The sequence below is a fragment of the Astatotilapia calliptera genome, chromosome 6 (genome assembly GCF_900246225.1).
Source record: "Astatotilapia calliptera chromosome 6, fAstCal1.2, whole genome shotgun sequence".
NCBI lineage: Eukaryota > Metazoa > Chordata > Actinopteri > Cichliformes > Cichlidae > Astatotilapia > Astatotilapia calliptera.
In genome coordinates, this window is record NC_039307.1 from 36,544,594 (window position 1) to 36,570,814 (window position 26,221).

The window sequence follows — 26,221 nt, forward strand, 5'->3', positions numbered from 1 at the left end:
TCACTTTGTACAAGTCACTGACCCTGGATCCAGCAAAACAGCCCCAGATCATCACACTTCCTCCTTCCTTCATTTGGCAGTTGATGCCACACACTGTGGAACCATCCTCACGCTTACTCGACGGTGTACAAAGATCCTGAATGATGAATCAAAGATTTCAAATTTTGATTTATCCCTCCATAATACTTTCTTCCAGTCTTCAGTAGTCCAATGGCGGTGTCCAGGCATGTCCCTTTGTTTTATTCTCACGTCTTAGCAATGGCTCTCTTGCTGCAACTCATCCTGTCAAACCTACAGCTTGAAGTCTTATTTTCACAGTTGAAACTGAGACTTGCTTATACGACCACTATTAAGCTGTGCTCAAAGCTGTTGTCCTGCGAGCCACCTATCAAACAAGCTGTCCTCTGAATCAGTTGTGTCTTTGGGTCTGTCAGACCTCTTGCTGTCAGTTTGTTTCTGAGTGCCTTTGGATGATGAAGGAAACTGTACTCACTGACACCTTGACTTTATTTGCAATTTCTCTGTAGAAAAGACATACTCTTTTAAGTGCTATGATGGTCTGTCTCTCTTCCATTGTTAATTTTCTTTTTCTTGACATCTTTGTGGCAACACACTACTTTTTGCCGTACAATATTGTTCAACTAAAGCTCACAAGGGTATGGTACCACAGTGTGTTCCACCACTGCTTTTATACAGACAGAGGGGGTTGTAAGTAATCTAGAAAAATTACAACACCTGTAGGAATTAGTAGCACCAGCTTTTAAGGCTTGATCAACCTCCATTGCTGCGGAACAGCTTTAAATTGTTAACCCATTTTGTGTTCCCTGAAAAGGGCCTTTTTGTATAATTCTGAAATGTCAGAATAAAAATCTATATCACATCTTTGGAAAGCTAAGTTGAGTTGTTCTAGACATACTGAGCCCTGATTACTGCCACACCTGTTCTCAATCAAGAAATCAATTTAAAAAGGACCTGCCTGATAAAGTGGAGTAGACCAAAAGCTCCCCAAAAGCCAGACATCATGCCACAATCCAAAAAAATTCAGGAACAAATGAGAAACAAAGTAACTGAGAGCTCTCAGCCCAGAAAAGGTTTTAAAGCCATTTCTAAAGCTGTGGGACTCCAACCAAACACAGTCAGGGCCATTATCCACAAATGGCAAAAACACGGACCAGTGGTGAACCTTCCCAGGAGTATACAGCCAACCTAAATTACCCCAGAAGCGCAGTGACAACTCATCCAAGAGGTCACAAAAGATCCCAGAACAACATCCAAAGAACTAAAGGCCTCGCTTGCCTCAGTTAAGGTCAGCGTCCATGACTCCACCATAAGAAAGACACTGGGCAGAAATGGCCTTTGTGGCCATTTGAGTTCCAAGACGAAAACCACTGCTAAGCAAAAGGAACACAAAGGCTTGTCTCAGTTTTGCCAGAAAACATGTTGATGATCCCTAAGACTTTTGGGAATATACTCTGTGGACTGATATGACAAATATCTGGCATAAAAGTAATGTAGCATTTCAGAAAAGGAACATCATACCGATAGTAAAATATGGTGGTGATGGTCTGAGGATGTTTTGCTTCCTCAGGATCTGGAAGACTTGCTGTGATAAATGGAAACATTAATTCTGCTGTCTACTAAAATATCCTGAAGGGCAATGTCTGGTCATCTGTTTGTAACCTCAAGGTGAAGCGCACTTGGGTTCTGCCTGCGGGACAATGATCCAAAGCAAACCAGCCAAAACACAAAAGCTTAAGAAAAACAAAATGAAGACTTTGGAATGGCCTAGTCATGACCTCCAGGTAAGATGCTGTGGCATGACCTTAAAAAGGTGGTTCATAGTCGAAAACCCTCCAGTGTGGCTGGAATACAACAGTTGTGCAAAGATGAGTGGGACAGAATTCCTCCACAGTGCTGTAAAAGACTTGATGCCAGTTATCACAATTGCTCGTTGCAGTTGTTGCTGCTAAGAGCAGCCCAACCAAGTTTTCAAGCAGGGCCATTTAGGTTTAGATTTTTTTCCCCCTAATAATAAACACCTTCATTTAGATACTGCATTTTATGTTTACTGATGTTATCGTTGTCTTATATATTTTTTTGTTGACGATCTGAAACATTTAAGTGTGACAAAAAGAAGAAAACAGGAAAGGGGCAAACACCTTTTTCACACCACTGTACTTGACAGGTGGATAAAAGTCCATTTAACATTTAAAAATTCAATACAGTGACCATTTTCAAGTTACTTGTTAACAAAAACATAAAGTGAACTACACTCTTTTTTTTATGAATGTCTAAGTTTTAAATTATACACATTTAAATAAGTAGAAGTCAACTGTAGAAGTCTGAAACTACCCTGACATTTTTGTTAGCAATTTGCAGAAAGGGACATAGGATTTAGTAGTTCACGTTGTACTATGTGTTGTATTATCAGTTGTTTCAGTCACAACTCCTGGATGGGCCCATTATACTCCTCACTGACTCAATTGTCATCTATGGCAGTCACAAATTTTCTTGGTTTTTTATTTCTCATGATCTAGAACAGGTTGTTTTCTACTCAGAAGATGGAACTCCTGCTGTCTATATGTCAAAGTGTCCTTGGGGAAGATATTGAACCCTCAAATATCACTGACGAGCCCATCAAAGTTTGCATGTATGTGCAAAAATTTGTTATCTACATAAAATCTACATGATATTTTCTCTTTTAATAATGTCCTACCTTACATGGGAGGGAAACTCATGGATAAATACAAGTAGAAATACACAAATTAAAATACCCATAAAAACAGAAATTTCATGATGGCTTCATGACCTACATAAATTTGAAAAAACAATTTATATTGTGTCCTTTTTTAGTTTATAGAACTGACTTACCGTATACTTAGGTTTTTGTCCACCATCTAGGGGTTTTTTTCCCGGACAAAAATCAAATCTGAATTTCACTTTCAAGTACAAGTTGTATAATTTAGTGCCTAAATTCTCTGTGCCACCAGACCATTTTCTGATAGGGCTTCTAGCACATTCACAGTTCATTACAGTTATTGTAACGATCATGATTATTTTTATATGTGGATTTTAGAAAACTCTTAGTAGACATTATGTCATGTTTGCTCCTTTTCTTTTTTAATTCAGCTTTCACTTTGGTGCGTAGCTTTCGATGTGGCTGTGACCCATCTGTCACTATAGAAACCACTCACATCCCTGGGTAACCATGGAGATGATGGAGAAACAGGAGGCATGCACGTCAAAATCATAAATCCAAAGGAACTGTAAGAAAGACAAACACAACACTGAAACATAAAAAAGGTGAACATAAATCACATTGAACTGATAAGAAGAAAACAAGAAAAAAATCAGAACATAAATCTTTGATAAAAAAAACTGATGGCAGGTGATCAGTAGAGAGTGAACATCATACAAAATTTCACAGTAAAGAGTGACCTGATCCACAAGCAGCTGGACAGGTTGCCTCACTGGACAACCGGTTCATTCTACAGAGGACTTCACTCAACATACTTTAGTTTCCAAATACCGCAAGTGAAAAATTTTGTCACTACGTAGCAACCTCAACAGTCAAGATGAAAAAATAACGCTTGTGCTGATACGTGCAAATTGTAAGAACAGATTCAGGCTGCTGTTTGTATCTGCTGAGCATGTGTTTCATCAGGATATGTTCACTTTCAGATCAAGTGTCAAATTTTTTAAAATTAATGTATGGTAGGTCTGGCTAAAAAAGATGTGATGACAACTTTCTGCTAACAGTCCCACAATGAGTGTTGGACACACAAGAGCTGTTGCAAACAATAATGACACTTTTGAGAAATTACTGAGTGTACTTCATACACTGCATTTGTAAGTAGGTGAAGTCTCAGCTAAGTGTTTTTTGTTGTTGTCTTCTGGGTGTTATGAAACCAGATAGGAGGGGTAGCTCTGACTTAGAAACCAAGAGATACTACAAGCATATGGTAGCAACTTAACAGGTACACCAACCCCCAAATCTGGAAATTATAGGGTACCATGATTTACAAAATTACCATCATGTTGTAGTCAATGAGACTGGTTAAAGAGAGGGGGGTAATGGGGAAAGAAGGAAGCAAGGCAGGAAGATACAGTGGGGGAGGGGTGAATCAAGTGAGAAAGAGCGAGCTCAGATCACTGCACTGAAGCTGACTCAGCTGTAGAATGAGAGAGAGAGACTGGGAGACAAAAGATGATGGGTGGAGAGACTGGAAGTGACAGAGAGAAAGTGCGTGGGGGGGGGGGCTAACGTTTCTCACCCAGTGACGCATTTTACAGCATCAAATATTCATTGACTGCTGCAACAGAAGGAACACAACACTGCAGGAGAAGAACAGGGGAGCTGGTTAAAAGATGAATAGGTGAGGAGAGGTAAGGAAGAAGGGCCCATAAAAGGATGAGGAGAGGAGGAAAAGAGAAAAAAATGAAAGTAAGGAGATAAAGTGACGAGGAGCAAGCTGACAGCAAATGGAAGCACTATACATACTCGCTGATCTAAAAATAGCTGTGTTGAGTGTGGTAGAGAGACAAAAAAGCAAGAGAGAACCTAAAAGCAGCAGCTGTGTCTGATCACACTGAAACTACAAATACCAAGAGACCTGATCGATACAAAAGCTGTTTAGAAGCCCAACAACCACTTCTGTCAGTTTACAGCAAACTATCACATGAATCCCTGAGATTTGTTATTGAGTACTGCAAATCATTGATCCGATATTGTACAGACTCACAGGAAATGAGAGAGAATGTACTGCAGTGCAGCAAACACACCCATTTGTCTGCCTGAGTCTGTGCACCTGTGTAGTTTTTTATTATTTACTTTGGTATTTTTTGCAGCTTTAAAGGAAACTATCTCATATTGGTTACTGCTATAGTTTAGGACACTGATATAGCATAGTCTCTGTTATAGTGCGTACACTGTTCACTATTATAGTCTGTTCATAGCACCATACTCCCACTACTGTACATATATTTACCACACATTGATACATCTGTATATCTGTCCGTCTGTATGCTATACAGATCATCTGTACATATCTGTACATATGTATACATAACTACATCTGTACATTTGCTCTCTGTATAGCAACATAAGCATCTGTGTACTTGACTTATTTGTACATAATCTGTTCATAACTATTCCCACCTTTTATACTACCCTTATCGGCATATAATCTGCTCCTATTGCACTCACTGCTCTTGCACTTGTGATTAGATGCATACTGTATTTTGTTACCCTGTATTTATACCTGTGTAATGACAATAAAGTTGAATCCTAACACAGAAAGAAATGACATATGTGTTGTGTGTAGGACCACAATAAGAAATTAAATAACAAAGTTGTAAGAAAACGCTAAAAAAAAAAGATACTTGAGAAATTATTTTACTATGTTGTTTAGGTTTAGGTTTGGAGTATACGCAGAGTCAAAATAAGGATATATGTCCTACCTCTGATTTTTTTTTTTCCCTAACATCCAATATGCATGAATAATTCTCCATACATTCTCCAAACCTCTAGTGACTTTATTATAATAATTGCTGTTCTTTGAAAAAACACTAGCAAAAACTAGCAAATGAACCTTGAGTTACAAATATTCTCTCCAACAATATCTCCACTGTAATAGATGAGCTTCAGTGCTGTGCTTCAGCTTTTGGTACGGTTCGCTTTCACAGACTAAGTGTCTTACCGGGCGGACCTCTCCTGTGGTATTGGTGTACTGCCTTGCCAGACCAAAGTCCAGCATGTAGCATTTCCTGTAGGTGGAGGGGAGCCGTCCCATTGCAAAGTTTGACTGCAGAAATAAAACACAGTGCATCACTCAACTAGTTTAATCTAAAAGCATCTGCACACAAGAAACGTGAAGGGTATATGGGTCCTCTAACTTTGGTTCTACCTCTGCTCATTTACATAAAAATCTATTCATCCGACATCCTATTAACACCCCTTCTGTTCTGGTTTTATTGGCTTGCTTTGATATTTAGATTACCTAAAGATCTAAAGTATCAAAGTTCACCTGAAACCAGATAGACGTTTTAAATTGAGAAACTTTCAGCTACTTATATTAAATTGTTACCAAATTGCAGACATTTGGACTGTTCTACTGGTATTACAGAAACTAGTCAATAATGCTCAACCAGCTCATGGACCTATATTTGGCCTGCAGAAAACTATAGCTTAGGGGAAAAGCATTCATTACCATTTTGACACATCCGGGCAAGAAAAATCAAAAGTTAATATCAGTAAATAATCTCTACCTAAAATCACTTTTAACTCAGGAACTCAGTCTACAGGAGAAACACAAGGTTGCAGAATTTTTCAAGAAACCTGTACCGGTTTGATGTCGCGGTGCAGAAAGCCCACTGAGTGGATGGCTTCAATGGATTCCAGGATCTGCTTCCCAAGTCTCAGGGTGGTACTCATGGTAAAGGTTCCTCTGGGTTGACTCCTTCGCAGGTCAGCCAGGTTACGACCCTGGGTGAGGGACAGTGACAAGACAGCGGGACTTAATTTCTGCTTGCTTTTAGTCAGGCTGAAATGTGTAAAGATCAGGTTTCAAAAAAGTAATCTAATAAAAACGTGGAAAATGCAAAACTGGATATGACTCATAGGAGACACAGTGGCAACAGTAATGAGAAATACACCAGGTTCAAATAAATTGGGACTGTTCTGTGCTGTTATCAGCAAAGGCAACATTAAAAGGTGGTCACCAGTAAATTCATCTGTTTGCATTCTGGCTATGACTTTATTAAAGGTCAATTACACTTATCCTCATTATTTTATGTATTTTTTCTGGTTACATTGCAGGAAGTCATAATACCAAATGCTGAATCCTTGAAGCAGGGGTTATATTAATGTAATTGCACTCCAGCAGGTTCTCTCACCCCAACCGGTCGCAACAGATGGCCCCGCCCCTCCCTGAGCCTGGTTCTGCTGGAGGTAGCTTCCTGTTAAAAGGGAGTTTTTCCTTCCCACTGTCGCCAAAGTGCTTGCTCATAGGCGGTCATATGATTGTTGGGTTTTTCTCTGTATCTATGAAGCGCCTTGAGGCGACTTTTGTTGTGATTTGGCGCTATATAAATAAAATTGAATTGAATTGAATTGAAGGTTTTTTTAAGACTGTAAAACCTATGCATTTGGTAGATCTTAACATGACAGCAACATGAAGACTTCCTCCTGGTGTGCTTCCTCAAAGCAGAATTTTTTAAATTCTAAAGCAATAATCTACCTTATTACTGTGTGTTATGTGTCCCTCTACACTGTTATGCTTCCCAGTAAAAGACTGTGGTTGACATGCATCCAGACAGTGACTCACCTGAAGCTGCATGACGACATAGTTGAATTTGTCGTTTCTCCCACAGCCAATAAACTTACAAACATGGTTTTTCCCTGGAAGGGAAAAAGAAGAGAGAGGAGGCTAATAAACACTTTCCTAATGTACCACAACTTCAACGAAACAAATATTGTTCTACTAAACTAATCAGATTTACAAAGACTTATATATTTAGCACCCTGAAAATTACATATTGGATTAAATTCTTTCAGAGATGTATCTATTTTATGTTTCAATAGCCATTTCCTCCACGTTATTTGGGCCAGTTGAGAGATTTACTCTCCCGTGCCTAAAGCTCCTGACCCAGGAGGTGCCCATCTATATCAGATATGCGAGCCACCTTAACTGGCTTCCTTCAATGTGGAGGAATAGTGCCTCTATTTTGAGCCCCTCTCATCCTCTTTGCCAGCCACACTTCGGAGAAAGCTCTAGCCAAAGCTTGCGACCACAGTGGAGGGTAGGAATGCACACTGATCAGTAAATCAACAGCTACGCTTTTATGCTTAATTCCCTCATCACCACAGCAGACCAATGTAAGGCCATTTTTATGCTCGCCACATTGCTTGTGTAGTGGTGTAATTTTCACATCAAATCCTGTGTCGCTAGACACAATAGACACAATGGGTGTATAATCGTGTGTTTACTGAGAATCTTGCACAGAAGCTCAGAGACATACTAACACTAAGGGGAGGACATTCCAACTGTTTAAAAACTTGAGTTTGTGGGTGCTGGTTTAACTCACTGCGACGAGCAGGTGCCTACATGCCGTGCGGCTGGGAGTAGCCTCCCCAGGTTCGAATCTGACCCGCAGCCCTTTGCTGCATGTCTTACCCTCTCTCTCCCCCTCCACTTTCCCGTCACTCTTTACTCTTTCTATCAAATAAACACTGAAAAAATAAATTAAAAACAGAACAACCTGAGTTTGTGGAGAGAACTTTACAAAATAACACTTGACAAAGTCTTGGCTTCTAGTTTTGACTTCTCCTCATCAGTGCGTACGATATTGTCTGAGTGGCAACACCTATTGTTTAGGAGAATACAACAGAGGCTTCCTGCACCTTAATAGCGGGTATAAATGGTTGCATCTGTGCAATGCAGGTGTGGCGGTGAGCAGTGAGAAATATATTTGTGTATGTTTCTCATGGTTTTTTTTAAACCTGCTGTTTACTATTCATATTTAATATCTGCACAGTTAGTGTGGAACACCCAAATTTTGTTGAACATATGCAATCACAATAAAGGGCTGTCCTATTTTTCAGAGATTATAAAAGTGCCAATACACCCTCCACAGTGATCGCTTTGTTAAAAACGCACCATTATCACACGGATGTTTAAGTATTCAGTAGACAATAGTTGTCGCCACTCAGACAATATCACGTCATACATGCTGATAAGGAGGAGCAGAAGTCAAGTGTTTCCACAAACTCAGGTTTTCAAACTGTTGCGTTATCTCTCTGTGTGTCAGTATTTCTTTGAGCTTTGGTGCAGGATTCTGATTAAATAGCCAGGATGATCATACACTTGTGTCTTCAAGCCAGCTGCGACGACTGCAACACAATGCACAAGTTACAAAAATCAAAAAGCCGTCCGACACGCCACAGAGATTGTGTCTCATGACACAGGATGTGATGTGAAAATCGTCTCGCGACACCCACGACACAACTTAAACTGGGGAGGCAATTTGTCCTTGAGCTGAAGTGGGGACCCCACCCTTTCTTGGCTTAGTCTATGGCCTCAGACTTGGAGGGACTAATTCCCATTCCCACCACTTCACCTGCCACTTCAGTGCCAGCTTGTAGATGTACTGGTAACAGTTCACAGAAAATCAGAGGAACAAAGTGAAACACAAGTCCAAGACAACCAAGTGTGAAGCAGAAGAGGGAATGTAGCAGCATACGAGGGTTACAAGACAAAGACTCTTGAAAGGTCACCGCCCTGCTGCTAAAAATCACACTCTGAAAGTTGGACCTAAAAAACATTCTTGAATTCTACTCACTAACAATTCCACAACTGGAAGCTTGTATAAACAACGTCTTTGCAGTCAGTTATGGTTTTCCTAATAATTCAACCTAATCACTTCCGCTGTGGACCACTGGCCCAAAGCAATCAGTGTAGGAGATGGTTTGGCAGCGCTTACCTTGCAGCTTCTTCAGCACTGCCACCTCCATCTTTAGCACCTGTTTGGGCTGCTGGGCTGACTCCACTTTTAGGGCCACATTTTCCCGCGTAAGCAAGTCCAAGGCTTCATAGATCTCCCCAAACCCACCCCCGCCAATCTTCTTTAGCTGGAACACAGGTTGCAGGGCAAAGAGCTCTTAATTATCTTAAAGTAACATACTGTAACCTCCAAAAAGACTTCATTCTTCATTCTTCATTCTTTTTTATCTTTAGTTCATGATGTGTTGGGTCTTTGCAGCTCAGTGGAGACAGTAGATTGATTAGTAAAGTGCAAACAGCCTTCATTTTGCAACCTGACTGGCTGAGACACGAGCAACCTTGTACTTCAGAATCCAAAGGAAGCTCAAACAGAAAATAAAAAAAAAGTTTGTCTTTCCACTAAACCCTCGAGTTTAAATGTTTGAATTCTTTGCCAGTTTAAATGTCAATTTATTTAGCTGAACATGAGGCATCAGTGATTCGACAGTCATCTCATCTTTTTAATATCGTCTATAAAGGATTTGTGTTTTTCTTTGGGATTTCTTTTTTTTTTTTATCACAACCAGAACAACAGAACATATTCTGATCCTGATACAGACATTTTTGTATGAAAATAAAATCAGAACAAAGGATACAATTTGTTTAAAAATGGTTTACTGTGTATCATGTATCGTTCATACATGGAAAAAGCTTACATTTAAATGATACGTGATGTTTTGCTTCTAATTCTTGCTGGTCTCCTCAGCTCCCAAGTACTAATCAAATAAAATGTAATGCAAAATGCTACATGCATAGTTTAACATTTGCCTTGTACTGCTGAATATAGGATTGGATTCTGTTTTATTTATATTTAAAATTTTGGGGGAAAGAAGGTTTGGATGAAATCAGAATAGATAGCAAACAGTTAACAAATATGCATACCAGCTAAGAAAATATAAATACAAAATTGTATGGGGGAAATCAGACACCCAAATCTTTCAAACGCACTACTGCAGAACGTGAAACTGAACTGGGGGAATGGGAGCTTTCCAGACTCACCACTTTCCATCGATCCTTGACCATGCAGTTTGGAGGCAGGATGTCGGCCTGCTCGGATGTTCCGTTCATGTTGGCGTTGTCCTGGAGGCCAGGGACTAGGCACTGCATCTGCCAGCTAGACAGAACACGAGCAGCTCCCAACTTAAAAGAGCCATTTATCTGTGAGCAGGGAGGATGAGAGGAGAAAAAGGAAGTAAGAAAAGACAGTCAATACTTTATACACACAATGTTGTTACCGGGATTTTCCCAGTCTAACCAGAGCTCTCTGCTGCTGACAGTCATGGCAACATTATTATATTATTCGTATAACAACAGGCATTAGAGGTGGCTGGTTGCCATTAGAAGCCATTCTTCAGCTGGATCAGGGTACAGGTCAGTGGGGTGCGGGGTGCAAGAGGGGTTGGGTATGGCGTGATCTTGAGACCCTGAGAAAAGAAGGCAACTGGACTTTTTAGGTTTGAGAAGATGTTTTACCTCTCCAAGAAGCTTCTTTAGTTCTCTCAGAAGAGAGGGGAAACATCTTTGCAAACCTAAAGCGGTCCAGTTGCCTTGTTTTCTCAAGCTCTGAAGACTACCATGACCTGGATGACTAAGAACCTACACGGACATATGGCGTGATGGTATTTGCAGTAACTGGAGCAAATATCATGTCTGCAGAGGAAGCAGTCTAATGCTCTATTCTTATCCTGACTGCAGCTGCAGGTCAGATGCTGCAACAGCCCAATAGCCAACACCTTGCAATGTTTACTGTAGATCAGAACAAGATGGATTTAATCAACAAAAAATACTAACAACCACAAGTATGGCATGGGAACACTTTTCACTTCAATTTTAAGAAATATGTGCAAACTGCATTACTTTAAGTGGTCTTTTAACATTTGGAGTAATAGACATTTTTAGGTAATAAAAATGAATCTATAAAACTTATCTATTTCACCTTCTGTGTTTAATTCTCTCTCACATACACACATATAGGACTGCCAGAATAATTTATAATGCAGTTACTAATAACATGATTTACTGTTTGGGTCAAAAAACTCTTTTTTTTTCAAAGAAAGTATCCAAGTTGACCTTAGGAAATTAAATAACGGTTGGCAGTACTGCTCTCAAAAACTCCATAAATCACGCAATTGGAATGAGGTATCTGACAATGCGCCGGATGTGTTTGCGTTTAAGCTTAGCAACAGTTTCATGAGACTAGCAAGATCATAAGGAGCTTGTTGGGCACAAAACAACCTTGGAGTGAGCGCTGCCTGAGAAAACTACTCCAGGAAAAACAAATCCTTACAGATCTTTTTGTCTGTTTGATACAATATCACCTGTTATTGTTGCAAGATTCAACCATGCTTTGATCGTTGCAAATGGGACAGATCTACAAACAGTGCAGGGACTCATCGATGCTGAGTGAATTGTTGCACTGTCAAAGCAGTGAACTGCTTCAGGAGGTGATAAGTCTGAATTAGGCAACACAGTTCATTAACAGTAGTGACTGGAGGATGTGGTTCCCCTGTTAAATATTGTCAGCTCACTGACCATCAGTCTAATAGGCACTGCCAACAACTTAATTCATGTAGTCAGCCATTACCTTAGTGTTCTCCAGCCATTCAACTTGAACAGAACTCTGGCTTTTCTCTGCTTTTATACAGGATATCTGCCATGAATGGTTATCAGCTTTCAGTGGATCCATAGAAGAAATCTTAAGTTCAGAGTGATACATGTGAGTCCCCAAACCATGCTGTTCTGCATGCAATGCCATGGGCTTTCATCAGTGCATGCAGAGCTCAGGCGGACTGCAGATAATAAGGGAGCGTGTCCACTGCATTTTCAGTCAGGCCAACTCTGATAGAAAACTGGACAGACTGGGAAGGTGGGGAGGAGGCTTCTCTGCACCTACAGTGATACAGATCTGTTTAACAGCAGCAGCTGCACAGAGACCAGGCAGCTGGGAGTCACTGTAACACTGGAGAGGTAGGGAAACCTGCTGCAGGCCTCAACAAACTGCTGAGCCGCCAATCACTGCAGAGGGTGGGACCACACAGTCTCCCCGGATACACTGGAATAGTCTTGGACGACAGTAAGCACAGTGCAGAGTAAATGGCCAATCAGAATTGCGATACTATGCATTACGTGTTATTATAGTGCCATAGTCAAATATATTGCTACAGACTATGAGAACAGACAATGTGTAACAAAATCCATTTTGGAAATATACTATCAAAAGCACTATGTGATGCACAGTGGATACAAAGCATAAATTAGTATAGTATTTATGGTATACTTTAGATTTGGTACAATTATCTTAAATATGTAAATTACATTATGCTATATTTATTATATGAAGCTATACCATTATTTTGTCAGATATTGTTGAATGATCTGAATAGGTTACTATCACCAGCCAGTTATCAAATAGTACCATGTAGTACCATCATATGTCATAGATACAACATTGTCTTATGTCTTACTTTTTCGCCGTAGCATTTAACTATTTACATTAACACTAATAATCTGCACTGCAGCATGAAATACGTGTAAAAGAGAGAACTGTGCTGTTTTCAAGCGTCTCAGCAGCAGATTGGAGAGACAGACCTTTTATTAAACCTCAATCTTTTTTTCTTCCTTCGTCACCTACAGCTCTATTAATCTGCTAGTGGGTGGGACAGGGAGGGGTGCTCTGCCAGAAGCTGGGCTTGCATCATTCCAGTCTGAGTTGGATAAAATTGGTCAGAGCTCACCATAGTTCTGAGCTCCTGGAAAACCTTAAGATTTACAACAAATCCTGAGTGTGGCAAAACCCTTCCTGTTCCTTTGTTAGCCTACAAGCCAAAACAGAGGGTACAGTTAACCAGGAGAGAAGAAGCAGTGAGTGCTGCAGTCTTCTGACCAGACATAATACGAGGGTCGGGCACAAAGGGCCTATATACACCACGTTAACCTTGAAAACTTGAAGCAGCGAAATAATCTAACATGCGAAAAACTGTACTCATTTACCGTGTCAATCTTGTCCCAAGTTCACTTGCTGGTTGCAACAATGTATAGCCATGTATAACAACAGTCATGTTGCTCAGTGGTGGGTTGTTTAATTTTCTCCAACTCCAGCACTTTAAACCCTTCATAGACTAAAAACTTGGAAGCACTTTGTTTTCAGACTCCTACAGTGAAAACAGTGTATAGCCCAGAGTAATTTATCAATGTGCCCCTATAGACAACAGAAAAGGTAAAAACTCCTGTTACAATGTACTTCTTGCTGTGCCAGTTGCAATCACGAGCCTTTGCCTTTGTTTTTTTTAAACAATTTTTTTGGAAAAAGGTTCACACAACTTTTAGCAACTCTATTAGTTCAGAATGGAAATGATGGTGGAACATAGCTAATAAGCTGCTACAGTTTCCTGCATTTTGAACTTCTGCACCTCCAAAGGTCCACCTCACAGAGTCAGTATAACAATTAACATACACTTTCTTTGCACCTGCAAGGAATTCTATTGATGATGATGTGTCTTTTGTGAGTTTTCTGACAATACAGAATTTTTAAAACTAAGCTTAAAGTATTCAGGTTGACATTAAATCACAGTACAGTTTCATGAGATTAAACAGGACCTTTAGTGTTTCTATGAGCAGATGGTGCTGCAGAAGCATGTCCCAAGTCTAAACAGAGTTACATGACAACATGAAATGAATAATATGAAAAGACTGACTACAGATGCACGATCTGATATCCTCGTGTCGGTGTGGTTCCCACACCATCATAATAAATGTTGTTCCAGGTTCAACATTGCAAGTGACCAATCACCTTGTTGTGACGTCATACTTTTGCGACTATATATATATATATTTTTTTCTTTTTCTTTTAAAGACACTTGTGCATATCACTAGGAGAAGCTTGTTTTGTCAAAGCAGTTTCTCTCCTTTCATCTGTCATGGAGCTCCTTGTATGGTTTGCATCCATCCTTTACATTGCATCTTGTGGCCACAGTCAGCTACTGTCATTGAAAGCTCTGACTGTTTCAAACTCATAGTAAACTTTAGCCGTCTTCATTTTACAGGCATGTCTGTCTCCAGCTGAGCAAGCTGAGAGACCAGCAGCTTCTTTTGGTGATTTGCACATGCTCACTGTGGATAAACCGCTGATCAGTCGATGGGAGAGCAGCTATCAAGGCAAGCTGACACTGGCTCTTTGAGTTTGAGTGCTTGTTGTGTTATGTATGAGTCCTGAGAGGTAAAGACCTGCAAATTGTGGAATAAAGACTAATAAAGATGGTCATTTTAATGAATTATGTTTCAAATAAAGATTTTGCTTTGAAAGTATTTGTTTGTTTCTTGACCTCTGAAGACCAAACAGATTTACCAAAGGCGGTGGCAGCATTACCTGTTTAAGACAAACAAGAAATTTATGTTTTATTACACTACATTAGCAAGGAAAGCTCTGACAGTGATAGAGAGGGATGGCAGCTCTCGCCAAGCCTGGTCTAATAAAACATGCAAAGAGTGCAGGTCTGTTTCTTTTCTCAAGAACTGCCTTTTTTGCTTTTCATATATATTTGGTCTTCACAGAACATCCACTACGAGCATGTGCTTTTCCCCTCTGTGTATCTCTTCTCTGCAGTGCACAGTGACTTTGCCTCCACACCTAGACAAATATAATAATATAACCAACAACTCACAATAATTTCTAATGCAAGCTCCAGTAGATTTTCTTAGTATACATGCTGTGATCAGCAGACGAGTTGCTCTTTGTGGATTTATACAAGATGTAAGCAGATGCTGCACAGCTATCTCGGCTGACTTCCGTTCCTGTCGTTAACAGCATACTGTAAATTGTCTTTATATTAGTCTTTATATTTATTTTTGTTTTTCATATATATTTGGTCTTCACAGAACAACCACTAGATATATATTCTTTATGCTATGGAAAATAATCCTGGACTAAATGACTTAAACACTGAATGGAGCTTCCGCTTAGGTCTAACCCCCCACTACCACCCCGTTTTCCCCCCTCTGTATATATCTCTTCTCTGCAGTGCACAGTCATGGATGCTCCGTGCGCATGCGCACCATCACATCCTGCTGATCAATCAATGTGGCCTGGACAAGTTCTGAATTAAATATAAATATAATTACAGTTGTAGAGCCCCCGTCGGTCCTGGTCTAATTACCATCATGCCACTTTCGTTATAGCGTATCTCTGCGAAACACTCACACCCACTGAATGATTTCTGTATGGGCCGAGAGAGCTAGTTCGGATCAGGCCTACCTGGCGCACCGTCCGCTCCTTTTCCGCCTTTTGGGAATCTTCATCTGGGATTTTATTTCGGCACAAAACGTCCTGATCCAGAAAACCCACCGTTCCTCTTACGTGGGGCCAGAATTTGGGCCTCAGGGTTCCGCAGGATTAAATTACCATTTATTTCTTCTACAAAGGTGCCTCATATCAAACCAGACACGGTCCATCCTCAGACCGTTAGTCCCATCCAAGGCAGAGTCCAAAGAATAAATAAATAAATTAATTAATACATTAATTAATTAAAATGAAAAAACAAAAAACAAAAAAAAACCACACATACACACAATAGCAGCCTTTATTTTCGCTCAGAGCCCCGGAACGCTCAATAAAATCCACGCCGACGTCCGGATCCTCCTCCGATTCTCCGCTGCATCAGCTGAGGAGGAGGAGGAGGATGATGCGGACTGGTCCTCTCTGCCTACTCCTGGATGTGATCCTAAACTCCAACTCAGGACAAAACCAGATCCCGAAACCCGGCTCAGGACAACCCGGCTCGGCTGACAGGGACGGTCTGCAGGTGTCAGGTTCTCCGGCTCCAGGCTGTTTGTCCGCACTGCAGCGCTGCCTTCCCCAGCGTCAAATCATCCCCACCAAACACAACATCCGGCCACTACTTTCAAAATAAAGCTCCTCCTCGTCAACGCTTTCCTCGCGTTAATGAACAAAACGGCAGTTCATTTGATAGCAATTTACATCAGTGCATCGGTGTGTGATGCACTTTTATTCACCATAATGGTTACCAATATACCAAAAACAGATGCTAAACCTTTACAGATGGGTTCTGTTAAAATATTCAAGATATTTGTGTTTTCCAGTTCCAGTGATGGATTTTATGAGCAGGTGTGATAGGTGACAAAAGTACACAAACTCTGCACCTAAGTCAAAGTACAGAGATCTGTGTTAAAAAAAATACTCCAATAAGTTTAAGTGCTGAATCACTGTCTTTACTCAAGTAAAAGTGAAAAAGTACAGGCTCTGAAGTGTACTCAAAGTAAGAAAGCAAAAAGTATCTCCTTGAAGGACAATTCTACCACCTATTTTTTTGCATATGTAATTGGACCTTCTGCTACATTAATATAATACAACTATGATATTAGTACATTAGGCCTCCAGGGCTAGACAGAAATAAGCTTTAGTAGATTTTCTTAGTGTACATGCTGTGATCAGCAGACCAGTTGCTCTTTGTGGATTTACACAGCTGGATTCAACAAGATGTAAGCAGATGCTTCACAGCTAACTCAGCTTACTTCTGTTTCTCTCACTAACAGTATATTGTACATTGTCTTTATACTAGACACAGTATAACGATTGAAATTAGTAAATTAATCTAAGGATCATCAGCTTTAAATGAATCTCTATTTCACTTGATGCAACCCAACTCTGATCATGAGCACCACAGCCACTGTGCATCAGTCCAACACCGAGCTTTACTGTGAATTCATCCCATTAACACAAACTGACCTGTTCATCCGCAACAAAACTACCCAGAACTTTCATGCAACATTTGAATAACACAGAGTTAGTATACCATAGTTTGTTCTGCAGGATGCTTCACAAAGTGAAAAATACATAATTTATCAAAACACATCATATATAGATCCAATATCTTTCTCCAGCTCTGAGTAAACTTAGCTCTCTCTCTTTTCTCCATAATTTAAAAAAACTTAATGTTCTGTTTAGCAAGGCTTCCAATAATAGATAGGGACCATAAACTCACCAGGGAAATATTTACTGAGCTCATTGTAAACTGTGAGCCAAGAGCCATTTTCTCATTATGTCTTTATGCAACCACAGAAGTCACCCCTACACAGGCACACACACACACACACACACACACACACACACACACACACACACACACACACACACACACACACACACACACACACACACACACATATATATATATGTAGACAGAACAGAGTGGAAACTGCAAGCCGGACCTTCTTGTCCAACATCAGTGTCTGACCATCATACCCTTATCGATTAAGAATGGGATGATGGCACTCTTGGTAATATATGTTTGAAAGCGGATGGGCAAATATCTTTGGCAATATTCTGCATATACAGTGTATATACAACAATAATAAAGCACTATTTGACACTCTCTGGCTTTATTATTGCCAGGTGTCTCTTGGAAATGAGATGTTAATCTCAATGAGATTTTTAACTGGATAAATAAAGGAGTAATTATAGAGTGATCAGAGTTCTCCTCACATTGGAGTTGGAGTTGATTAAAAGTGCTGATCTTGCATTTTGGTGGCTGTTCACTGGAACCCTCAACAGGAGGTTAAGAGAAATGTCAGTGCAAGTGAAGGCAGCAATCAGTAGGCTGAAAAGCCAAAATACACCTTTCAGAGAAATAGCAAAATGTCTGCAGGGCTAAAGTGGCAAAGCTCAGAAACAGAAAAAATTAAGGAAGATGGATTATAAAGTGTACAGGGCTATTTTCCATTCTTAGATTCAGCCAAATGCCGCAAAACTATGGAGAGAAATGTCTGTAACCCCTTTGACACATAATTCTCAAATTTTACAGTGCAAATGGATGATAACCATTTCAAACAAAGCGACTACTGTGGGCTTTGGGAAGTGAACTGTTTTCATTTTTGTCATTACAGGAAAAAAACAGAAAAAAGAATAAAGAAAAAAATGAATATAATCATTAGTTGCAGCTCTACACTCATACCGGGTTTATAGTTTGTTTGTGTGTGAGTATAATTAGTACCCGGAGAATATACATTTCAGTCAATGTCTTGTTGTATAATGTTACATTTATTTTGAAAATCAACCTAACGCTGTGACCATACAGGCTGTTATTTTTACAGTCAGTCTTTTATGTATTATCAAACAGTGGCAGTTGAATGAGCGCTGTTTAATCCCACCCTTCTGCTTTTACATATCTGTATATATATATATATAAACACACACACACACACACACACATAAAGCTGTGTGTGTGTAGGAACACACACAGTAACGAACGATTACGATTCACTGACCCGACATCCTGCCTGTGGCCTCACACTCTCCCACTAACACTGTCATAGACGCACATACACACACACACACATACAGCCTGATCACACAGTTCATCTGAAAATTTGGTATGCCTTATGTCATTTGATGCTTATGTCAATCCGTTTCTTCTTACCTGAGTATTGTTTTCCGTCCGGACACCAGAGGGCTGAGATAAATCCGTTCCCTCTCCTCCATCTCTCAGCATCAGCACCACATACACGCACACCCCCTTGGCGTCGCCATGTCTAAGCTGCAGTGCCACTCACACCGCCCCCTGCTGTCGCGGAGTTTTTTAGGGATTCAAATTTTTTCTTAATAATCTTTATTTGAATAGAAGTGGCCAATAAGCTCCCATTCCTAAAGACAAAATATTAGAAGCACTTTAAATGTAACAACCAATTCTTCATCCAAAACTGCAACGTTTGTCAATCAATTTTAGTGTATGTAAATTGTAACCTTGTGGACATTTGTTTATGTGTAGTTCAAGCCATAGAATTTGGGTTAAGCTCTCTGACTGGGACATTGTAACACCTCGATTCTTTTTTTCTTTCCATTTAATTGTCGATTTGTTGGTGTGCTTGGGATCATTGTCCTGTTGCATCACCCAATTTCAGTCCAGCTTAAGTGGTTAGATGCACCTAGAATCATCAAGAGTTTATGGCTGACTCATTGACTGCATACTCTTTTTAGAGAGAAGGGGCTTTCTGTTGGCAACCTTGAACTCCGATGACCTTTAACATTTAACATGCTAACTAAGGCCTATAGAATCTGAGATGTACGGTCTGTTTTTTGAGCATCGTACAGTCTGACTTTGGGGTGAATTTACTGGGACAGCCACGCGCCTGCTCCAGACCAGCAAACTAAAGACCACCAAACTTTTATAGGAGGTGCTCACATTTACTAATGATCATTAAATTAAGTGCATTTACAGGACGTGGCTGGCACCTAACCCTCTTAATTCTTATGGAAGCAGTAAGGTTGTACTTATTTTTTCACAGAACTGCATAAAGCACAGCAAAAACTCTTTTTCACAGGACTGAGCTACAAAGTGAACATATTTCTAGCTAATAAATAAACTATGACTCCCTGATTTGTTTTGATGTGAATGTTGGGCTTGAGGACAGATGAAACAATCACCAACCTGTCATCCATTGCAAGACATCACAACAACTTAACACGTTAGGTTTGGCAGGCTAACCATATCACTAATGGTCATCTCCTACTTTGGAAATAGACTCTTTCCTTTTTCTTTGCAGCAATAAGGAATTATACATTAGGCAGCAAAAGAAAATAGTTCTGGTTGACACTAACTATGGTTCTTATTAATTAGCCTTGCAGGCAGAGCACTTTTTCAAATACCTCATTACGCACTTAGTTGTGAATGTGTGTATTCTGTGGTGGTTACAAATTTGTTAACGCAAATAGAGAACAACACATACAGTAACTTTACATTTGCAGGGGGATGATGAACAGGATATATATCTGTCTATATCTATCTATCCATACTCACTCTCTCTCTCTCTCTCTCTCTCTCTCACACACACACACACTCCAAAACAATCCAATCTTTTTTTTTTTTAATGCAGATGTTAATTATCGTATGTGTGACTGTTCATGAAATGTTTATCTGGGTAGGTCAGAGTACATATACACATAAGAACATATTACAGTAAGAAAGAATGATGAAGTCATTCTTTCTACTTTTCAAGGGGCATCAACATATTTTCCAGCATATTCCAGGGATTAACAGAGGCCTTATTTGCCAATTTTACATATTGCCATCTGTTGTCTGTTTTCACACACATATAATCATTGAGTGACATCGTACTCTTTATCCACAGGGTTTAATATGATGTCTTCCAATCCTTTGCAGCTTAGGGGAAGGCTTCCCATAAGGTTTGGGAGTGTGTTTATGGAAATTTTTGGCCAGTCTTCCAAAAGCACCTTTGTGAGGTCAGACACTGATGCTGGACGAGAAGGCCTGGCTCACAGTCTCCAGTGTAAACATGGCAAAGGTGTTCTTTTGGTTGAGGTCAGAAAGCTGTGCGGTTCAGTCAAGTTCTTCCACACCAGCTTCACTCAGCCATGTCTCCATGGACCTAGTCCTGTGCACTGGTGCACAATCATGTTGAAACAGGAAGGAACCATCCCCCTATTCCCACCCACAAAGTTGCGAGCAGGAAATTTTTGGAAAATGTTTTGGTATGCTGAAATATTAAGAGCTCCTTTCACTGAAACTATGGGGTCCCCCCACCCCCTCCAAAAAAAAAAAAAAAACAAAAAAAAAAAAAAAAAAAAACAGACAACAAAAACAAAAACAAATAAATTATCTCCCCTCCTTCTTTACACTTGGTACAAATGTAGTCAGACAAGTAGCAGTCTCCTGGCAATTGAAAACCCAGACCTGTATATCAATTTGGCAAACAGAAAAGTGTGATTCGTCACACATACTTCGCATTATGCTTGTATTGTAAGCCTAGTGACATTTTTTTAAACTGAAAATATGTAAAAAAAAAAAATATATATATATATATATATATATATATATATATATATATATATATATATATATATATATATATATATATAGAATATATAACAAAACAAAAAACAAAGGTCTAAAAGCATTTTTGAACAAATCAGGCTTCTGTGCAAGAATTCTTTATGTGAAAATTCTGGTTTTCTTGCATTTTTACACAAAGATACAGGACAGAAATATGAACATTTAACACTAGATAAGACTGATTAGCACCCAATCATATTGTTGACACACTGCACTGGATAAACATCAGATTTCAACATTTCTGAAAGTGTAAAATGACTACAGTTTGTATCCATTCATACATGTTTACAAATGCCTATGCATGGCTGAATAAGGGATTTGCAAAATTCTCGTTGCCCGTAGCTTCAGGATCGTCATTCTCAGCAAAATCTTCAGGGTCCAGATCAGCCTCAAATATCCGCTGTAACAAGGCGTCCACTGTTCGATATCCTGACACAAAACACACACACTTACATAAATATTGTCTCTAACAAACAAGAGCAAGTTTTTATTATTGTCTGTCCTCAAATACTTTGCCCATTTTTACATTTCTTCCTGAAGAGAACAAGAATGCCTGATGTAAAATTAGTGACAATCTATTGAGCAAATGTTCAAATTAAAAGTTAGCCAAAAGTGTTCCTTTTTTTTATCTTTTAAAAATCACCTTCTGTCTCCACTTGTCAACTTACTTTTTGAAGCAATTTTAAACATCAGGGACGGTAAGTTTGGTTTTGCTGACTGGCTGCCTCCCAGGTCATTGTCAATAGTTTCCATGGCGTTCACCAAGTTGTCCTCCATCATCTCCCTGGTTAACAAAAAAATACAGATGATCAGGCAGAAATATGAGAGTGATAATCAGAGATATAAAACAGCATGAAAGATGTGCAAGATAATCATAAGAAGCCATGAAGCCAAGAGTCCATTAGACATTGTGCATAACAGACGTTGAAAATTAGAGCTTAATTTGGATTTGATTCAAAAAGAGAAGATAAAGAGAGAAATATTTTTTAAACATATTTTTAATCATCTTAGAAAAGATCTTTTTAAAGCTTGGTGCTATGAAGAAAGCACCAAATAGTCAAAAGAAACCCCACTAGATTAAGGTAAAGTATTAAACTTTTTAAACACTGAAGCACAGCAGCATCAGCTTCCATTCATCTTCATAATGCAGCGAGTGACAAGTGTCATTGCAAGCCTTTTTGATTTGCCATTTCAGTAAAATTTGCTCAACCCAGAACGTTGAGAGTGCAGAGGACAACGTGACTATAGCGGCAATGATCAACCAAGCTGATCATTTACTTAGTCATTCATTTTCATTTCATGTGCATTTTCTTTGATTTCTTTGGAGAAAAAAAATGAAGTTAAGAGACAGGGACCACATTGTCCAAATGATTTTTAAATAATGTAAATGGACTGATTATTATTTAGTGCTTTTCTACTCTGAGTACTCAAGCGCTCTATACAACATGCCGCATTCACCCATTCACACAAGCACTGTCTTCTACTGCTCACTAACTACCATTCACACACATTCATACTCGCGTCGGAGAGCAACTTCGGGTTAATATCTTGCCCAAGAATATTTGGAATGCAGACTGGGGGGAGCCAGGAATCAAACCATCGCCTCCTGAGCTACAGCCAGGAACCAACAGCAAAATTCTAATTGTATTTTGTGCTACAACAAAAGAACTGGCTAAGAGCAAGTCTAAGCACACCAAAAATAAACTGGATCTAAAAAGATATCAAACAAAATTATGAAACATGCAAGTAGCAAAGTCATACTGGAAATGGTGTAGTGCTATTAATGTTAGGTCCAGTTGACATCGTACCACTATAATGGCACAATGAGCTGATTCACTATCACTAGGTTGACCAGTTCTCTTTTTTGGATGGCCAGTGAGCTGATTATCTTTCAGACACGCAGGTGACAAGTACACCTCTAAAACTAGTCAAAATCCACTGCTTGAAGAAAAACATTGCAGACACCATTTGTGTGTGAGCTGATGACACAACATATACAGGATGTTTAAGCTGTTGTGCAATTGTGCTCAGGTACACTACCAGTCAAAAGTTTGGACACACCTTAGTTAATGGTTTTTCTTTGTTTTCATTGATGTCTTCAATGAGAATCTACAAAACTATGAATGAACACATTTGGAATTATGTAGTAAACAAAAAAGTGAAATAACTCAACATGTTTTATATTTTAGATTCTTTAAAATAGCCACCCTTTCCTTTGATTACTACTTTGCACACTGTTGGCACCTGAAATGGTTTTCCAACACTGTTGAAGGAGTTCCCAGAGATGCTGAGCACCTGTTGGCCCTTTTGCCTTTACTCTGCGGTCCATCTCATCCCAAACTTGATTGGGTTTAGGTCAGGTGACTGTGGAGGCCAGGCCATCTGGTGCAGCACTCCATCACTCTCCTTCCTGGTCAAATAGCCCTCACATAGCCTGGAGGTGTGTTTGGGATTATTGTGCTGTTGAAAAATAAATGAACTGGAACTCTGTGTGGCTTTTATCTGGGATCCAATTTGAGGTGCGCTGTTAACTTGTGATTTCTGAGGTTAGTGACTTGGACGAATTTATCCGCAACAGCAGAGGGGACTCGGGTGGTCTTCCTTCTATGTTGAATGAGAAGGTGTGTCCAAATTTTTGACTGGTAGTATACATCACTTAAAAAAAAGATTGCTGTGTTTCTCGCCTTTAGTCAGCAGAACTGCTAGGAAACTTGAAAGACTCCATAATTAGAAGCCCTAGTCCTCATACATACTTTGACATGTGTGAGAGGACAGCAGTCCTGCTGCATTATCAGATTGAACTGATTGGTGTGGCAGTGTACAGAGTATTTTTTGCCAGCAACTCAGCATTTTTGCAGTATTTCTCTCAACCCCCCTAAGAGAACCATAGTCCTAGATGAAGTGTGTGGCAGGAGGAGCCCAGTGTCAGGGAAAACAAGGTGGAACCTTCAAACTCACACCGTCCACACGGTGTTTCAACATACAGAGACACTGAATCGGTGTTTTGAAAACATTTGGAATGACAAGCCTTGAAACAATGGGTCAGTTCAAATTGCCTGACAGAATCAAGATTGGGTAGGATGCTGTGGACTCCGTAGCTGCACAGTAATGTGACATATTGATGGAGCAGTCAAAGGCTCGCTTTGAGAAAGTCCCGCACTTAATGCCATTTGTTGATTCCCAGCTGTTTAAGGAAAGTTTCTGCCACACAATATCTGTCTCTCTCTTTCTCTCACTCTTTGCTAATAGTAGAACATTATTATTCTTAATCAAATATATCACCAAAGTACAAGTCTGATTGATATGTTAAATGTAGTTGAGGAGTGAAAACGACTGTTATAGTATATAGTAACAGTTAGCAATAACACACAAAAGAAGAAAATGTTGTGAGGTGATTTTGAAGTTTAAAGTTAAATCCTGTGCTACATGATGTATGTGGAAAAGTCAGACAGCTAGAGAGGATGATGAGGTGTGGCTGCACACTGGGTGGTTAGATGTTAGTCATGTGATTGGACGTCCAATCCAGCCGGTGTGTGTTTGAAGGTTGCACCTTGTTTGGTCACATCTCTTAGTTTGCGACCTTCCTCCAATTTGTTTGGCTCTTCACATATTGCACGTGTTATATTGAAATGGACTGTGTGACAAAACAAATCACACCCATCAATGCTATTTTGCCCCAATTTGTAAATCTGTTTCAAGTGTTGCTATAACAAGGTGGTGCTGTCACGTCCTATCAGGGATGTGATAGTGCAGGTATTGGGGTTGTGAATTATATGTGTTAGCCCAGCCACTCAATATGACCACCACACACCACTCTCTGCAAGGTAACATACTGTGCCACAGCAAGCTCCAGTTCTTCAATCTTCCTCTCCAAAGATGTCTGCAAGTCACTTTTATCCACAGAGTACTCCACAAAGAACGCCTCAAGGACAAACGCCACGAAGATACTGAAAGACAAGAACAATCGCATGCAACATTTAGCAGTTCTTAACCAAACTGTATTACTGCATGTACTCAGAACAACCACTTTATCAGTTTAATATTGAAGACATTTTTCTGAGGCAGAACCGGGACCATTTATATTTCCATGATATCAAAGAACATTTTAGGATTCTAATTTATGATTTTTTAAAATATCACAAGCTTTTTCTTATATCATGCTTGTAAATGCTGGGAAAACCAAGGAGTTGGTGGTGGACTTCCGGGGACGCAGACCCCCCCACACTGACACCGGTGAACATCCAGGGAGTGGACAATGAGATAGTGGACTCTTATAGGTACCTGGGTGTTCACCTGAATAATAAACTGGACTGGAGTCACAACACTGATGCTCTTTACAGGAAGGGTCAGAGCAGACTCTACCTGCTGAGGCGGCTGAGGTCATTTGGAGTCCAGGGAGCGCTTTTAAAGACCTATGACTCTGGTGGCATCTGTCATTTTTTACAGTGTTGTATGTTGGAGCAGCAGTTTATCGGCAGCTGAGAGGAAGAGGTTGGGTAAACTCATCAGGAAGGCCAGCTCTATTCTGGGATGCACCCTGGACCCAGTGCAGGTGGTGGGAGACAGGAGGACTCTGGCCAAAATAACATCTCTGATGGACAGAGTCTCCCACCCCATGCATGTAAATGTTGCTGAACTGCAGAGCTGCTTCAGTGACAGACTGCTGCGTCCTCGATGCATGAAGGAGCGTTTCCGCAGGTCCTTCCTCCCTGCAGCTGTCAGACTGTACAATCAACACTGCTCCCAACAATCATAGATGTTTATATCTGCGCTGTAACTGCAATAATTTAATCAAATGATTTGCACTACAACCTGGTTTGC

The 26,221-nt window shown here is 39.9% G+C and overlaps 2 protein-coding genes across 4 annotated transcripts in view; both read right to left on the bottom strand.

Moving 5' to 3' along the window:
- The window catches only part of ttbk1a (tau tubulin kinase 1a), a 52,504-nt gene extending 33,432 nt beyond the window's left edge, over positions 1 to 19,072 (bottom strand). Inside the window, exons 1-7 of one of the 3 annotated variants that reach the window (XM_026171993.1) lie at positions 18,971 to 19,072; positions 10,539 to 10,697; positions 9,481 to 9,628; positions 7,326 to 7,399; positions 6,344 to 6,484; positions 5,700 to 5,804; positions 3,195 to 3,287 (exon numbers count right to left, since the gene is read on the bottom strand). In XM_026171993.1, coding sequence (XP_026027778.1) covers positions 3,195 to 3,287; positions 5,700 to 5,804; positions 6,344 to 6,484; positions 7,326 to 7,399; positions 9,481 to 9,628; positions 10,539 to 10,697; positions 18,971 to 19,042 — 792 coding nt within the window. In that variant the 5' untranslated portion in view covers positions 19,043 to 19,072. Of the gene's footprint in view, positions 1 to 3,194; positions 3,288 to 5,699; positions 5,805 to 6,343; positions 6,485 to 7,325; positions 7,400 to 9,480; positions 9,629 to 10,538; positions 10,698 to 15,789; positions 16,071 to 18,970 lie in introns of those variants that run through there. The other 2 variants (XM_026171995.1, XM_026171994.1) reach the window with 2 other exon arrangements.
- A 2,387-nt stretch (positions 19,073 to 21,459) lies between these two features.
- The window catches only part of tpcn3 (two pore segment channel 3), a 30,949-nt gene continuing 26,187 nt past the window's right edge, over positions 21,460 to 26,221 (bottom strand). The window contains exons 17-19 of the mRNA XM_026171996.1: positions 25,234 to 25,347; positions 22,069 to 22,184; positions 21,460 to 21,829 (exon numbers count right to left, since the gene is read on the bottom strand). Of these exons, the coding sequence (XP_026027781.1) occupies positions 21,696 to 21,829; positions 22,069 to 22,184; positions 25,234 to 25,347 (364 nt within the window). The 3' untranslated portion in view covers positions 21,460 to 21,695. The remainder of the gene's footprint in view (positions 21,830 to 22,068; positions 22,185 to 25,233; positions 25,348 to 26,221) is intronic.